Below are 16,246 nucleotides of genomic sequence, written 5' to 3'. Positions count from 1 at the left end.
AGGAGAGTGAAATTGAGTGAAGTTATCTCCATTGGCCTGATGGTTGAAGGGTAATAACTGTTCCTGAACCTGGTGGTTCCCGATCCTCCTTCCTGATGGCAGCAGTGAGAAGAGACCATGACCTGGGTGGCCAAGATGATGGCTGTTTCTTTCCTGCGACAGCACTCCATGTAGATATGCTCAATGGTTGGGAAGGCTTTACCTGTGATGGACTGGGCCATATCCACTACTTTTTGTAGGATTTTCCATTCAAGGACATTGGTGTTTCCATGCCAGGTCATGATACAGTCAGTCAATATACTGTCCACCACATTTCTACAGAAGTTCATCAAAGTTTTAGATATCATGCCGAAATCTCCGCAAACTCCTCTGGAAGTAGAGGTGCTACCATGTTTTTTCGTAATTGCACTTATGTGCTGGTCCCAGGAAAGGTCCTCCAAAATAATAACAGCTAGAAATTTGAAGTTGCTGACCCTCTCCCCCTCTGATCCTCCGATAAGGACTGGGGCATGGAGCTCTCATTTCCTCCCCCCAAGATTAATAATCAGCTCCTTGACTTTGCTAACATTGAGTTGTTGTTACTGTGAGACGGCTTTCCAGAGATTGTACCTGAACCTCTTGTATTTTACTTGGTAGACCAGAATGCCTCTGATCTGGTTCTTAGCAGATTACGGATCTGCTGGTCCATTCAGGGCTTCTGGTTGGGTAAGACTCTGAATAATTTTGGCGGGCACACTCAGCTACAACTTTTTTTTTTATATAAAGTTTGTAACAACCATGGAGTACTGATTCAGATTCACAGATGAGTCCTTATACATGGTCCAGTCCACCAACTCAAAACAATCCTATAGCCTCCCACAACTGACTCTTCATTGTCCTCATCTCTTTAGCCTCTGCTTGTATGCAGGTAGAAGGAAAGCCAAGTGATCAGATTTCCCAAAATGCAGTCTGGGCATGGAATAGTAGGCTCACCTTACCGTAGTGTAGCAGTGGTCTAGTATGTTGGGACCTCTTGTGTTACAGGTTATAAGTTGATGGCAAATAGCCAGAGATTTCTTGAAAGAAGACTGGTCAAGACCCTTCATCAGAACTGGTAAGGAAGGGGGATGTTCACAGAATAAAAAGGTGGGGGGGGCGGAGGGAGAATGTCTAGAAGGTGACAGGTCAAGCCAGGTGGTTGGGAAAGATAAAGGACTGGAGGGGAAGGAATCTGATAGGAGAGGAGAGTGGGCTGTAGGAGAAAGGAGAGTAGGAGGGGACCCAGGAGAGGTGATAGGCAAGTGAGAAGAGGTAAAAGACCAGAGTGGGGAATAGAAGAAGTGAGGAGGGGGGAGGAAAGTTTTTTTTTAATCAAAAGGAGAAATTGATAATCGTGCCATCAAGGTTGGAGGCTACCCAGGCATTGTGAAGGTCATGGACCAACATCTAAGAATTGGAATTGAAATGTTTGGCACTAGGAAGTTCCACTTTAGGTGGACGAAGCAGAGGTCCTCAATGAAGCTGTCCCCCAATTTACGACGAATCTTATCGTAGAAGAATCTGCATCAGGAGCACCGAATACAATAGACAACCCTTATGAGAACAGGTTGAGTGAACTTGGCCTTTTCTCCTTGGATCCATGGAGGATGAGAGGTGACCTGATAGAGGTGTATAAGGTGATGAGATGCATTGATCATGTGGATAGTCAGAGGCTTTTTCCCAGGGCTGAAATGGTTGCCACAAGAGGACACGGGTTTATGATACTGGGGAGTAGGTACAGAGGAGATGTCAGGGGTAAGCTTTTATATGCAGAGAGTGGTGAGTGCATGGAATGGGCTGCCAGCAATGGTGGTGGAGGCAGATACGATAGGGTCTTTTAAGATACTTTTGGATAGGTACACGGAGCTTAGAAAAATAGAGGACTATGGATAAAGCCTAGTAATTTCTAAGGTAGGGACATGTTTGGCACAAATTTGTGTGCTGCAGGTTTTCTATGTTTCTATGACCCCACTAGATAAGTTACCTCACCTGGAAGGACTATTTGAGCCCTGAATGGAGGTGAAGGAGGCCACTTGCAGGGATACCTGTCGGGAGGGACAAATGGACATGGAAATCATGGAGGGAGTGATCCCTGCAGAAAGCAGAGAGTGGGGGGAAGTTTGGTGGTAGGATCCCTTTGGAGATGGCAGAAGTTGCAGAGAATAACGAGTTGGATACCCAACCTTGAATGGCATTGCTATACATACAGGCTGACTACTCCTCAAAACAAAACAAGTTCTCACCTTGACAATGCTGATTGGCTTTCGGGACAGATGGTAGGCTGTGTACAGCAGGAAGGTCAGAACTAGTGTGAATGTTTTGTAGCTGAAAAATATAATTACAAGATCAAACTTCAAAATTCAGAGTAAAGCTATCAAAGTATAATAAATAATTTATTGTCACCATAAACAACCCTGAGATTCACCTTCTTGTGTGTATTCACAGAAGAATGAAGAAATACTATAGAATCAATTGAGAACTACAAACAAGCAACCAATGTGCAAAAGGCAAACTACATAAATATATTAAACAAAACAAATAATACTGACAATGAGTTGTAGAGTCCTTGAAAGCGAGTCCCTAAGTTTGGAATCAGTTCAGGGTTGAAATGAGTGAAGATATCTCCTCTGGTTCAGCAGCCTGGTGGGAGGGGTAATAACTGTTCCTGAACCTGCTGGTGTGTGGCCCAAGGCTTCTATACCTCGTTCATAATGGTAGGAACAGTTGAGAGCAGCTCGACATATGCAGCACACGCTCGTGACAGTGAGATAGTCCAAAACATCTCACAGGAACGAACAATCAAAATCAGGCTCAAAAACTAAATGAGGAAAGCTAGTACAGCTAGTGAAAAGGACAGACTATTAAAGGGGTAACACGATTAAAAGAGAGATTTGACGATGTTCAGTCCTAGTGAATGGAAACATGGTGGTGCAGTAGTGAAGTTTTCACTAAAATGCACTTAATTTTTGATCTAATTGTGTTCTTTCTTGTAAAAGATGTGTATAAATTCTTTGGTGCATGGTTTTCAAGTGAATGCTGTTTATCTGACGCTCTGTGCCTGTGATGCTGCTGCAAATAAGTTTTTCATTCCGCCTGTGCACACACGGACTCAAGCATTTGAACAATAAGTTCAAAGTTCCAAGCAAATTACTCTCCCCACACCTTTCTGTACTCATTATCTCCCATCTATCTTTCAGACCTGATATACACAGAACGGTACAGCATAGTAGGCTCTTTGGCCCACAGTGTTGTACCATACTTATAACCTATCCTGAGCTCAATCTACTCCTTCCCTCCCATATAACCCTCCATTTTCATCATCATGTGCCTATCTTAAGAGTCTCATAAATGCCCCTAATGTACCTGCCTCTACCACCACCCCAGCAAGAGTATTCCATGCATCCACTACTATCCGTGTAAAAAATACTTACCTCAAATCATCTTAAAATTATGCCCCCTCATTTTAGCCATTTCCATCCAGAGAAAAAGTCTCTGGAGGAGATCCAGAGAAACACACACAAGTTGCTGGAGGAACTCAGCAGGTCAGGCAGCATCTGTGGAAAAAAGCACAGTCGATGTTTCGGGCTGAAGCCCTTGAGCAGGGTACTCCTGCCAAAGGATTTCGGGCCAAAATGTCAACTGTGCTTTTTTCCACAGATGCTGCCTGACCTGCTGAGTTCCTCCAGCAACTTGTGTGTGTTGCTCCGATTTCCAGCATCTGCAGGTTTTCTCTTGTTTGAGGTTCCAGAGACTATGGGGGGAATTTTAAAACAAGGATAATAATCTTATTATCAAAGAATTCATTAACCAAAAGCCAGCACAACACAGTGGTCAGGGAGAGATTAATGACTGGGATGAGTGTAGGTTACAGGTAGCAGGATGTTGGATCAGATTTTGAAACTTTGAATATCACAAGATGGTAGCATGCAGGAACACATGGATTGTTAGTGTCGAGAATGGTGACACAGCAAGTGTGACAAAAGCATGCATATTCCATAATTGATATAAACCAGCTCTGCATGTCCCAGAGAAGCTCAAACTTCAGCATCATCAGGAGATGGTAGGAATGACTCAAGAGCCACAAGAGGAAGAACAAAGGGATCTGGAAAGTGATGTCACAGGGAGAGGGTTCTAAAGAAAGCCTTTCGCTCATTGTTCTTCAGAGATCAAAGTGCTGATTACAGGAGATGGGGTGTTATGTGAAATTATGCCAGACGGTGGTGAGGCCGAATTTGGAGTATTGTGTGCAGTTCTGGTCACCTATCCACAGGAAAGATGTCAGTAAGATTGAAAGAGTTTCTTAAAAAAATTGCAAGGATGTTGCTGGGATACAAGAATCTGAGTGATAGAGAAAGGTTGAAAAGATTAGGACTTTATGAGACCATCAGACATAGAAGCAGAACTAGGCCATTTGACGTGTCCAGTCTGTCCGCAATTTTATCATGACTGATTCATTTTCCCTGTCAGTCCCAAGCTCCTGCCCTCTCCCCCTATCCCTTCATACCCTGACTAATCTATCAACCTCTGCCTTAAATGTATCCAATGACTTGGCCTCTACAGCCACCTGTGGCAACGAATTTCACAGATTCACCTCTCTCTAGTTAAAGGACTTCCTTCTAATCGCTGTTCTAAAAGGACACGCCTCTATTTTGATGATGTGTCCTCTGGTCTTTGACTCCCCCACCATAAGAAACATTCTCTCTAAATCCACTCCATCGAGGCCTTTCACCACTCAATAGGTTTCAATGAGGTCACCCCTTATTCTTCTGCATTCCAGTGAGTAGAAGCCCAGAATCATTAAATGCTCCTCATATGATAAGCCTTTCAATCCCGAAATCATTTTCCTTTGAACCCCCTCCAATGTCAGCATATCCCTTCTTAAAAAAGGGGACCAAGACTCCTCACAATACTCCATCACCAGTGCTTTATAAAGCTTCAACATTACATCCTTGATCCATGCAACATCGCATTTGTCTGTCTCACCACCTGCATGAGTACTCTCAAGTCCCTTTGGACCTCAGATTTTTGAATTTTCTCTCCATTGAGAAAACAGTCTACACTTTTATTTCTTCTACCAAACTGCATGACCATACACTTCCCGACACTGTATTCCATTTGTCATTTATTTGCCCATTCTCTTAATCTATCAATCCTTCTGTAGCTTCTCTACTTTCCTCAAAACTACCTGCCCCTTTACCTATCTTCATATTAAACACAAACTTGACCACAAAGCCATCAAATGTCAAGCCAAGTCACTTTTTATTGTCATTTCGACCATAACTGCTGGTACAGCACACAGTAAAAACGAGACAACATTTTTCAGGACCATGGTGTTACATGAAACAGTACAAAAACTACACTGAACTATGTAAAAACAACATAGGAAAAAAAACTACACTAGACTACAGACCTACCCAGGACTGCATAAAGTGCACAAAACAGTGCAGGCATTACAATAAATAATAAACAAGACAATAGGCACAGTAGAGGGCAGTAAGTTGGTGTCAGTTCAGGCTCTGGGTATTGAGGAGTCTGATAGCTTGGGGGAAGAAACTGTTACATAGTCTGGTCGTGAGAGCCCGAATGCTTTGGTGCCTTTTCCCAGACGGCAGGAGGGAGAAGAGTTTGTATGAGGGGTGTGTGGGGTCCTTCATAATGCTGTTTGCTTTGCGGATGCAGCGTATAGTGTAAATGTGTAATGTGTCATCCATGTCAGTGATGTATGATGGAAAAAGAAGTGGTGCCAGCACAGACCACTGTGGCTACCACTAGTCACAGGCAGCCAACCTGAAATGACTTCCTTTATTCCCACTCTTCGGCTCTGGCCAATCAGCCACTGCTTTATCCATGCTATATTCCCTGGAGCATAGGAGAATTGATAGAGGTGTACAAAATTATGAGGGGTATAAACAGGGTAAATGCAAGGAGGCTTTTCTGCTGAGGTTGGGTGAGATTAGAACTAGAAGTCATGGGTTAAGGGTGAAAGGTGAAATATTTAAGGGGAACATGAGGAGGATGGTGAGAGTGTGAAACAAGCTGCCAGTGGATGCAGGTCCGAATTCAGCATTTAAGAGAAGTTTGGCAAGCACATGGATGGGAGGTGTATAGAGGTCCATGGTCTGGGTGCAGGTCGATGGCACTTGATGGGTCTGTGGTGCTCTGTGATATAATGTTAACCAGACTCAATATTTGGCATTTACAACAGGAAGGGGGAGTCGAGATTAAGCTTATCTGCCCTTCACTTCTTGATAGCTTCTCTACCAGATACTATACCATAAGACATACAAATAAAGTTAGGCCATTCCATAAGATCATAAGACTAAAGACATAGGAGCAGAATTAAGTCACTCGACCCATCGAGTCTGCACTGCCATTCTATCATGGGTGATTTACTATCCCCCTCAACCCCTTTTTCCTGCCTTCCCCTCATAAACTTTGACACCTTTACTAATCTAGCAACTATCAAGCTCTGCTTTAAATACACTCAATGACTTGGCCCGCACAACCAGTGGATTCCCTCTAGCTAAAGAAATTCCCCCTCATCTCTGTTCTAAAGGGCCATCCTTCTATTCTGATGGTGTGCTTTCTTGTCCTAGACTCGCCCACTGTAGGAAATATCCTCTCCACATCCATTCTATCCAGGCCTTTCAATATTCAATAGGTTTCTATGAGGTTCTCCTTCATTCTTCTAAACTCCAGCAAGTACAGGACGAGAGTCATCAAATACTCATTCACTCCCGTTTCACTCCCTTGATCATTCTCGTAAACTTCCAATGCCAGCACATCGTTTCCTGGTACGGAGACACAAAACTGCTCACAATACTCCTCGTGTGGTCTGAGCACTGCCTTACAAAGCCTCAGCATTACATCCTTGTTTTTATATTCTAATCCTCTCAAAATGAATGCTAACATTGCATGTGCCTTCCTCACTACTGACTCAGCCAGCAATTTAACCTTTAGAGGACAGGAGCTCTCTCTGCATCCCTGATTTCTGAATTTATTCCCCAATTAGAAAACAGTCTCTGCCTTTATGCTGTATATTCTTCCAAACGCACATTCTGGGCATTATATGCCACAGAATTCTGTGAGATCTAATGTGGTTCATGTCTTTCTCACCAGCACAGAGGACTATCCTTGCTCGGGTATTGTTTATTAGTGTGTCATGTGCATCATAAATGATAGAATTTAGCTGAACTACCCCTCAGATACAGAAACAAGATAAACCTGTTCAACCGCTCAGACAAGGAACTACGCAAAGGGGGAGTATGAGAGTGGTGACATTTACAGTAAGTATCAGACAGACTGTAACCAAGAAAAGAGCTCTTCTCGCACGCCAGCATTTCATGATGGTATAAACTTTACCCAAAAAATCCGGGCTATTTTCAAAAGCACAATTCTGAAATGTGGCAACTCTGCTTACTGAACTCTTCATTGCTACTACTTTAGGTGTGTATGTTTACTGAAATGATGATAAGACAAAAGTGCTTTTTATTGCACTTAGCTGGCACTGCAAACAGGATATGTACACAATGATGTAAAAGGCAAGAGCAGATAAATTCCAATTAAGGTTGGGATTGCAAAAGAAAATAACTTCCTTACAACCTCACTAAATGTTTTAGAAACAGCTTCTTCCCCTCCACCATCAGATTTCTGAATGGTCAATGAACCCATGAACACGACCTCACTACTTACGCTCTCCTTTTATACTACTTATAATTTTTAAATACATTTCTTAATGTAATTTCTATAGTATATTTTTTATGTAGTGCATTGTACTCCTAAACTCCACCGTGAACTGTCCCAAGTCTGGCTGTGAAAGGAAGAGGGTTTGACATAGGACTAGCAACCCCATCCCGTAAAAACCCAGAGCTACAGAAATGCCAGCAGAAGCCCCAAAGACCTCATCCCTGGGAGTGGAAAGATCTTCGATGGGCTACACCTGGGGACAATTTGAAAGACTAGCCCAGGACAGAGGACTCTTGTGAGCTGCCATCAGCAGCCCGTGCCCCAATGAGGACGATGGGCTTAAGAAGAAGACTGTACTGTTGCTGCAAAACAACAAATTTCACATTTTTTGTTTCACTCACCATTGGTCACGAGTAAACGAAGTTACAAAGTAAATCCCCAAAGGAACCGAGGCCATTGATTGCTGCCCGTTACCTAAACTCCGACAAGGGTCCAAGAATTCACTTTGCTGCGTTTAAAGCAGGTGGTGTTGGTTTCAAAGATTTTGGTCTATCTGCGCAAAGGCCTGGTGCTGAAAAATGTCATCCTTCTCTTCCTCTGACAGGTCTTCTCCATAAAACTAGAATAAAGAGATTATTATGATTAACAATCAAATTATTAAAAACACTTGCTGAAATGGATGACAGTTATTGTCAGTAGTGAGTTCTGCATTCAAATGATGGTTATCTCTTCCCTAATCTCACTGTCAACCACGTCACAGGCACATTTACATATGTAATACATTCTGTACATGCATAACCCCAAGTTCTCCATTATCTGTTGTATTTTTCAACGGGTGTTCAGTTCTGTCAACAATATCCACAACCATTCCCTCCAATTAACATTCTTTCGATATGTGTGAGGTAACATTTTAGCAAGATAATTACCTACGGCTATTCCATAACCTAATTTGAACTAATTCCTATACATCACAGGCCCATCCCTCCCACCACTGGCAGTATCTACAGAAAGTGCTGCCTCGAGAAAGCAACATCTACCATCAAGATCGCCGCTATCTATCTCTCTCCATATATAAAATTCTGTAAAGTGAAGGTGCTTTAAAAAATAATGAAATGAAAATTTTCTGAATATCAAAAGATTACTATAAAGAGCAGTAACCAGTAAAAAAAACCTAAGTTAAATCAATATTTGCCCTTTGTTCTTATCATGTCCACAGACAGACTATACATGGCCCAGCCAGAACTGGACACATTTTTGCGCCTTGTTGAATTCAGCAAGATCTGCAACAGTACAGGGTTCCTCTAGCGATGGGCAATGCAGGAGACGTTACATAGTTTGTGGCTCAGTTCCACATTCACAAGTTGTTGGGCTAGTTGTATACCCCCATTTGCTTAGGGGCCAAGATAGAAGCGTTCACGTTGCAGCCCTATTTCAACCAACTCTACCACCACCACGTGCAGCAAATAGTGTATTTGCTCTTTAAAACTGCATCAATTCTCTTAGGTATACTGTCATGCAGTTTTAAAAGAAAATCGGCTGGCAAATTGTTCCAAGCTTCTTGGAGAGCTTGCCGTAGTTCTTCTGCAGACTTTGGCTGTCTCACTTGCTTCTGTCTCTGCAGGTAATCCCAGAGAGCCTTGATGACATTGAGATCATGGCTCTGTGGAGGCCACACTATTTGTCGCAGAACTCCTTGTTCTCCTCTTCACTGAAGACAGTTCTTTATGACCTTGGTCATGAGTTTGTGGTCATTGTCCTGCTGCAAAATTAAGTTGGGACCAATCAGGCATCTCCCTGATGGTACTGTGTGATAGATGGGAATCTGCTTGAACTTCTTAGCATTGAGGAGTCTATTAATTCTGACCAGATCACCAAATCCACTTGCAGAAATGCAGCCTCAAACCTGAAAGGAATGTCCACCACACTTCACTGTTGGCTGCAGACACTCATCTATGTAGCATTCTCCAGCTCTCCTATGGATAAACTGCCTCCTGATTGAGCCAAAAATTTCAAATTTTATCTCATCAGTCCAGAGCACCTGCTGCCATTGTTCAGCACCCCAGTTCTTATGTTTTTGTGTGTACATCAGTCACTTGGCTTTGTTTACATTTCGGAGGAATGGCTTTTGGCAGCAACTCTTCCATGAAGACCACTTCTGACAAGACTTCTCCAGATTATAGAGGGACGTAGTTGTGTTCCAGTGGCTTCAGTCAGTTCACACCTGATGGCAGTGCTAGACTTCTTCTAAGTTAGAAGGGACATCGGTTTGATGTGTCTCTCCTCTGCTGCACTGCTTCCATGGCCGATCACCGTGTATCTGATCCACAAACATACCTGCCTCTTTCAGCTTCTTCTGAAAAGCTGGACAGCACATCTTGAAACTCCTGTCTACAGCAAAATTTCTGTTTGGGAGAGACCTTGCTGATGCAGGATGACCAACTCGTGTCTCGTTGCTGTGCTCACTCTTGCCATGGAGTAAGAATCGATGATTTAAGGGTTAAACTGTCATATCTGCCACTCTCTCACCTTTTAGTTTAGTTGTCCTTTACCAAGTTTGATTCCTTTTACACCCGTTTTTGTTTCAGTTTAGTTCATTAAATCCATTACATCATTGATCATTAGCACCTGTTTGTTATCTTTGTTTAATCATACACTGGCTAGATATCTAAAAAGTCGTCAAGTTTTTACTGGAAAAGTCATCTTTTACTTCATGTTACTTTCTTTAATGAAATACAAATATTTCTCTGTAACATTTAATTTTTTGGAAAATGAATGTTTGGAAATCTAAAATTTGTTCTTTTCTACTGATGCACTAATCACTATCATCACGTGCCATGTCGTACGACGTGGGAGATCATGGTCTTTGACCACGAGTGTTCTTGGCAAATTTTTCTACAGGAGTGGTTTGCCATTGCCTTCTTCTGGCCAGTGTCTTTACAAGACAGGTGACCCCAACCATTATCAATACTCTTCAGAGATGATCTGCCTGGCATCAGTGGTCACATAACAAGGACTTGTGGTCTGCACCAGCTGATCGTACAACCATCCACCACCTGCTGCCATGGCTTCACGTGACCCTGATCTGGGGCTAAGTAGGTGCTACACCTTGCCCAAGAGCGACCTGCAGGGCTGGCAGAGAGAATGAGCGCCACCCTTTATCTCCACCCTGCCACTCAGATATCTAAAATCCAATAGAATATTCCAACTTCTCTACAGAGCACTGGTCTGCAGCTTCAACAACTTTTTCCACACATTTAACCTATTAGTCATAGAGTCATTGGGCTAGGAAACAGCATTCTTCATGCTGACCCTAGAAAAACATCTAGGGTGCCTGAGACCTTTGCACAGATATATACATATCCATTTTGTGTGACTGCATGTTTACTTGCTGTCTTATCATATACGTGCTGTATGTGCCTTGTGCTGTGTATAGCAATGCTGTTTTGTACCTTGGCTCCAGAGGAACGTTGTTTTGATTTGGGTGTTCATATATGGTTGAAGGACAATTAAACATGAACTGAACTAATCACTTTGCACTAAAATACATTCTTTTATTATTATAAGTGTGGTTTTCTTGTAAAAATTGTGTATAATTTACAGTTAATTGATTTTTCCTTGTGAGTTGCTGTTTATCTGATGCTCTGTACCTGTGATGCTGCTGTAAGTAATTTTTCAGTGCACCTGGGCATGTGATAATAAACTTGACATAGATTTCCCAATGTTTACACCAAGGGATTAATCAATAACAACAGGAATCAGGAGCCTAAACTGTTCTCCTGAGAACAAGATCCAGGCTCTAATTCCAATTCCGACTGGACTCCTGTTGTAGTTGTTATTCTGTTAACTCAGCAGAGGCCAACACTTGGCAATTTGATTAGCTGAATGAGAAGAGCAGAGCGTGACCCTGCTCATGGACTGTTTGTCCCATCAGGGAGGAGGCTGCGTAGCATCCACACCAGCACCACCAGACTCGAAGCGGTAATGCTGACCAATTAGTCATTTATAGTGACCGCACGGATTGCATGGAACATCAGAGTCTCTCGCCCACCCATCAGAGATATTTAACAGAGCATTGCATAGGCTGGGCCCTCAGCACAATCAATGATCCCTCCCAGTCGTCCAACAATTTCTTTCACGCCCTACCATCAGGCAGGAGGTAGTGTAATATGAGGATGCGAAACAGCTTCTTCCCCAGACCATAAGACAACTGAACACCCTGCCACTACCCAGGTCTCCTCACGCATGAAGCACCAGTAGCATTATACTGTTTACTTTGTGACTTATTATTTGTTAGTTTATTGTGGTAATATTAATTTTTGTGTTGTGTGTGTGAGTTAAATGTGCTGTGTTGTGTACCTCGACCTAGAGAAACATTATTTTATTTGGCAGTATACATGTGAAAGGTGATAAACTGAACTTGAACTGATTTTATATCTTTGTACAATACAGCAGCCGCTGAACAATAAATTTCAATTCACACCTTCTAACTTCTGTAGATGCACAGTGCAGTGTATCCTGGCTGGTCGATCTCAGACTGGTATGGAAACACCAATGCCCAAGACCAGAAAAGGCTACAGAAAGTAGTGGATACAGCCCAATCTATCACCGGCAAAGCCATCCCCACTGCTGGGCACACCTACAAAGAGCACTGCTACAAGAAAGCATCAATCCATCATCAAGGAACCCCACCATCCAGGCCGTGCTCTCTTCTCACCCTTCGGGAAGGAGGCACCCTTCCAGTTCCTCATCCGAGTCATTTACAAAAATCACAAAAATCAGGGTCCCAGAACAGACCTCCAGGCAGAATACCACCCACTGCCTTTTGTGGGCAAGACAATTCTGAATCCACACAGCCGAAATTCCCAATAAATACATGTCTCCTGACTTTCTGAATGAGCCTGTCATGAGGAATCGTGGAATCCTGTCAAATGCATTATTAAAATATACCACATCAGAATCAATCAAGATCAGGTTTAATATCACTGGCATATGTCATGAAATTTGTTGTTATATGGCAGCAGTTCATAATAAAAAGACTATAAGTTGCAATAAGCATATGTTTTAAAAATAAAGTAGTAAAATAAGAGGAAAAAATATGAAGGAAGTGTTTTTGGATTCATAGATCATTCAGAAATCTGTTGGCAGAGGCGAAGAAGCTGTTCCTCAATCACTTTAGGCTCCTGTACCTCCTTCGTGATGGTAACAATGAGAACAAGACATGACCTGGGTGATGGGGTCCTTAATGGTGGATGCCGCCTTTTAGAGGCATCACCTTTTGAAGGTGTCCTCGATGCCGGGGAGGGTGGTGCCCACGATGGAGCTGACTGAATTTACAACTTCCTGAAGCTTTTTCCAATTTGCCTGCCTTCATTCACACTGCGCTGCCTTCATCAATATGTTGTGTCACTTCTTCACCCCTATACCCTTCCCAGCCTGCTTTCATGGCCTCCCAAGTACCATTAAAGAGACTCTTAGGTAGGCACATGGAAGAAAGTACAGGAGGGAAGCATTCCATCAATCTTAGAGTGGGTTAAAAGGCTGCCACATCGTGGAACAAAGGGCTTGTACTCTGCTGTACCTTTCTATGTTCCATATTGATCTCAAATCAGTTTCAACATGCCTTGTGGACATTCAAAATGCTTCCCAATGCACATATACTCCATCCTGGGAGGATTTAAATTACTACTGAATAACAGCAAAACTACTTCCCAGGACAGCCATATTCCTCCACGTAGAACAGAGAGCAAACAGAACATGGAGGGCTATGTCGGAGGGTTAGATTGATCTTAGAGTACGTTAAAAGGTCAACATGACATCATGGGCTGAAGGACCTGTACTGTGCTGTACTGTTCTATGTTTTAACAGTTATAAATATAAATCAGAGCATTGAGTATAGGAGTTGGGATGTAACATTAAAATTGTACAAGGCATTGGTAAGGCTGAATTTGGAGTATTGTGTACAGTTCTGGTCACCGAATTATAGGAAAGATGTCAACAAAATAGAGAGAGTACAGAGAAGATTTACTAGAACGTTACCTGGGTTTCAGCACCTAAGTTACAGGGAAAGGTTGAACAAGTTAGGTCTTCATTCTTTGGAGCGTAGAAGGTTGAGGGGGGACTTGATAGAGGTATTTAAAATTATGAGGGGGATAGATAGAGTTGATGTGGATACGCTTTTTCCATTGACAGTAGGGGAGATTCAAACAAGAGGACATGAGTTGAGAGTTAGGGGGCAAAAGTTTAAGGATAACACGAGGGGGAATTTCTTTACTCAGAGAGTGGTCGCTGTGTGGAACAAGCTTCCAGTAGAAGTGGTAGAGGCAAGTTTGGTATTGTCATTTAAAGTAAAATTGGATAGGTATATGGACAGGAAAGGAATGGAGGGTTATGGGCTGAGTGCGGGTCAGTGGGACTAGGTGAGAGTAAGCATTTGGCACGGACTAGAAGGGCCAAGATGGCCTGATTCCTTGCTGTAATTGTTATATGGTTACATATAGTTCATCAACCCTTCTTCCTGATCCTTCTAGCATTCAAATAGAGGCACACAAAATGCTGGAGGAACACAGCAGGTCAGGCAGCATCTGTGGAAATGAATAAACAGTTGATGTTTCAGGCCGAGACCCATCATCAGGACTGGAAAGGAAGGGGGAAGATGCCAGAATACGAAGGTGAGGGGAGGGGGAGGATGACAAGCTAGAAGGTGACAGGTGAAGCCAGGTGGGTGAGGAGGGAGAGGATGAAGTGAGAAGCTGAGAGGTGATGCGCGGAAAAGGCAAAGGACTGAAGAAGGAGGAGTCCAATAGAAGAGGGGTGTGACCATTGGAGAAAGGAGGGGCACCAGAGGGAAGTGAGAAGAGGCAAGAGGCCAGTGGGAAATTAGAGAAGAGGGAAGAAGGAGAGGGGAAAATGAAAAACAAAAATTTTTCATCCCATCCAACTGACTGCAATTTGGCCACTTCCCAGTGCGGATCCTTCCTCACAGTTTCTCTACCTTTACACAACTACCCCATCCTCTAACCTATCACTCTGCTTCCCATACACGTCAACTACAAGCGGTGTGAAAGAGCAGTCACCGGTGCAACGGGCCCTACACCCGGGGAGAGTGACCTGCCGGGTGACACTGGAGACCGACCCGAGGTAGAGGTCAGCTCGGCACCCATCCCGGGACAGAGACAACCCCTGTACCGTTCCCCCCCCCCCCCCTCCCCCAGCCTGCTGTCACTACCGCCCCGACACCAGCCTGCACTCACCGATGCCAGCCGATCCTGGTAGAGTATCCCGCTTCCCTGACAGCTCCTTCACCTGACAACCAGCACTTCCGGGTGGCAACAGGTGCAGCAGCCGCCGCAGCCAGCTAAGCGCTGCGCATGCGTCCCCAGCCCCGACGTACTGAGCATGTGCTGCCGCCGGGCATCCTGGACATTGTAGTACTTCCGTGCGGACACCTTCAACTCACACTCCACTCAGCAAGCCAAGCAGCATTTGTGGAGGTGTAGGCATAAAATGCTGTGTTGCAGATGTGCTGGAGAACATAATTATGTAATTGTGAAGAAGGACTAGGCCAAAATGTAGCAACTGTGGAGGGGCACATCGACCGTCTAAGCAGTGTTCCGTATATAAGCCGTGGAAGTTCAGAATGTCCGGGTAGAAATAGACAGAAGTTCTTCCAGAAAGCACAAAAGACTGCGTCAATGGGACCTATTAATGTCCAGAATACTGATAGGTTAAAGTCAATGTGTAAAGTGCATGATTTTCAAGATTCAGGATTGTTTAATGTGATTTCCTGTATAAAAGTGCAAAGGAGAAGGAAATGATTGTTACTCCGGATCCGGAGCCACACGGGAAAAAAACACTAAAGATAAAGAACACAATAATAATGAAAAAAGAAACACAATAAGATAGCCTATGTAGAATGATTGTATGCCCACAAAGTGATGCTAAGCTGCCAAAGTTCAAATTTTGACAGTCTATCAGCAGGGTATGTAAATTGAATTGACTTTATTTCTTACATCCTTCACATACATGAGGAGTAAAAATCATTACGTTATGTCTCCATCTAAATGTGGGATGTGTAATCACAGTAATTTATAATAAATAGAACAGTCCATGTAACGTAGAACTACACTCAAATCAGCGTGAATTAGTCAGTCTGATGGCCTGGTGGAAGAAGTTGTCCCAGAGCCTGTTGGTCCTGACTCTTATGTTGCGGTACCATTTCGCGGATGGTAGCAACTGGAATTGGTTGTGGTTGGGGTGACTTGAGTCCCCAGTGATCCTTCGGGCCCTTTTTTCACACCTGTCTTTGTAAATGTCCTGAATCATGAGAAGTTCACAACTACAGATGCACTGGGATGTCCACACCACTCTGCAGAGTCCTGCGATTAGGGCAGGTACAGTTCCCATACCAGGCAGTGATGCAGCCAGTCAGGATGCTCTCAATTGTGCCCCTGTAGAAAGTTCTTAGGATTTGGGGGCCCATACCAAACTTCCTCAACCGACTGAGGTGAAAGAGGCACTGTTGTGCCTTTTTCACCACACAACC

General features: G+C 43.5%; 1 protein-coding gene across 2 annotated transcripts in view; it reads right to left on the bottom strand.

The window, feature by feature from the left end:
• LOC140727457 (glucose-6-phosphate exchanger SLC37A1-like) overlaps nt 1-15,058 on the bottom strand; it is a 103,987-nt gene extending 88,929 nt beyond the window's left edge. The window contains exons 1-3 of one of the 2 annotated variants that reach the window (XM_073044763.1): nt 14,955-15,058; nt 8,106-8,323; nt 2,262-2,343 (exon numbers count right to left, since the gene is read on the bottom strand). In XM_073044763.1, coding sequence (XP_072900864.1) covers nt 2,262-2,343; nt 8,106-8,161 — 138 coding nt within the window. In that variant the 5' untranslated portion in view covers nt 8,162-8,323; nt 14,955-15,058. The remainder of the gene's footprint in view (nt 1-2,261; nt 2,344-8,105; nt 8,324-14,954) is intronic. The other variant, XM_073044764.1, reaches the window with a different exon arrangement.
• Between the last annotated feature and the right edge of the window lie 1,188 nt (nt 15,059-16,246).

The sequence above is a fragment of the Hemitrygon akajei genome, chromosome 5, assembly GCF_048418815.1.
Source record: "Hemitrygon akajei chromosome 5, sHemAka1.3, whole genome shotgun sequence".
In the NCBI taxonomy this organism is placed as follows: Eukaryota; Metazoa; Chordata; class Chondrichthyes; order Myliobatiformes; family Dasyatidae; genus Hemitrygon; species Hemitrygon akajei.
Note: the sequence above shows the minus strand (reverse complement) of the source record. Positions and strands in the feature narration are given on the sequence as shown.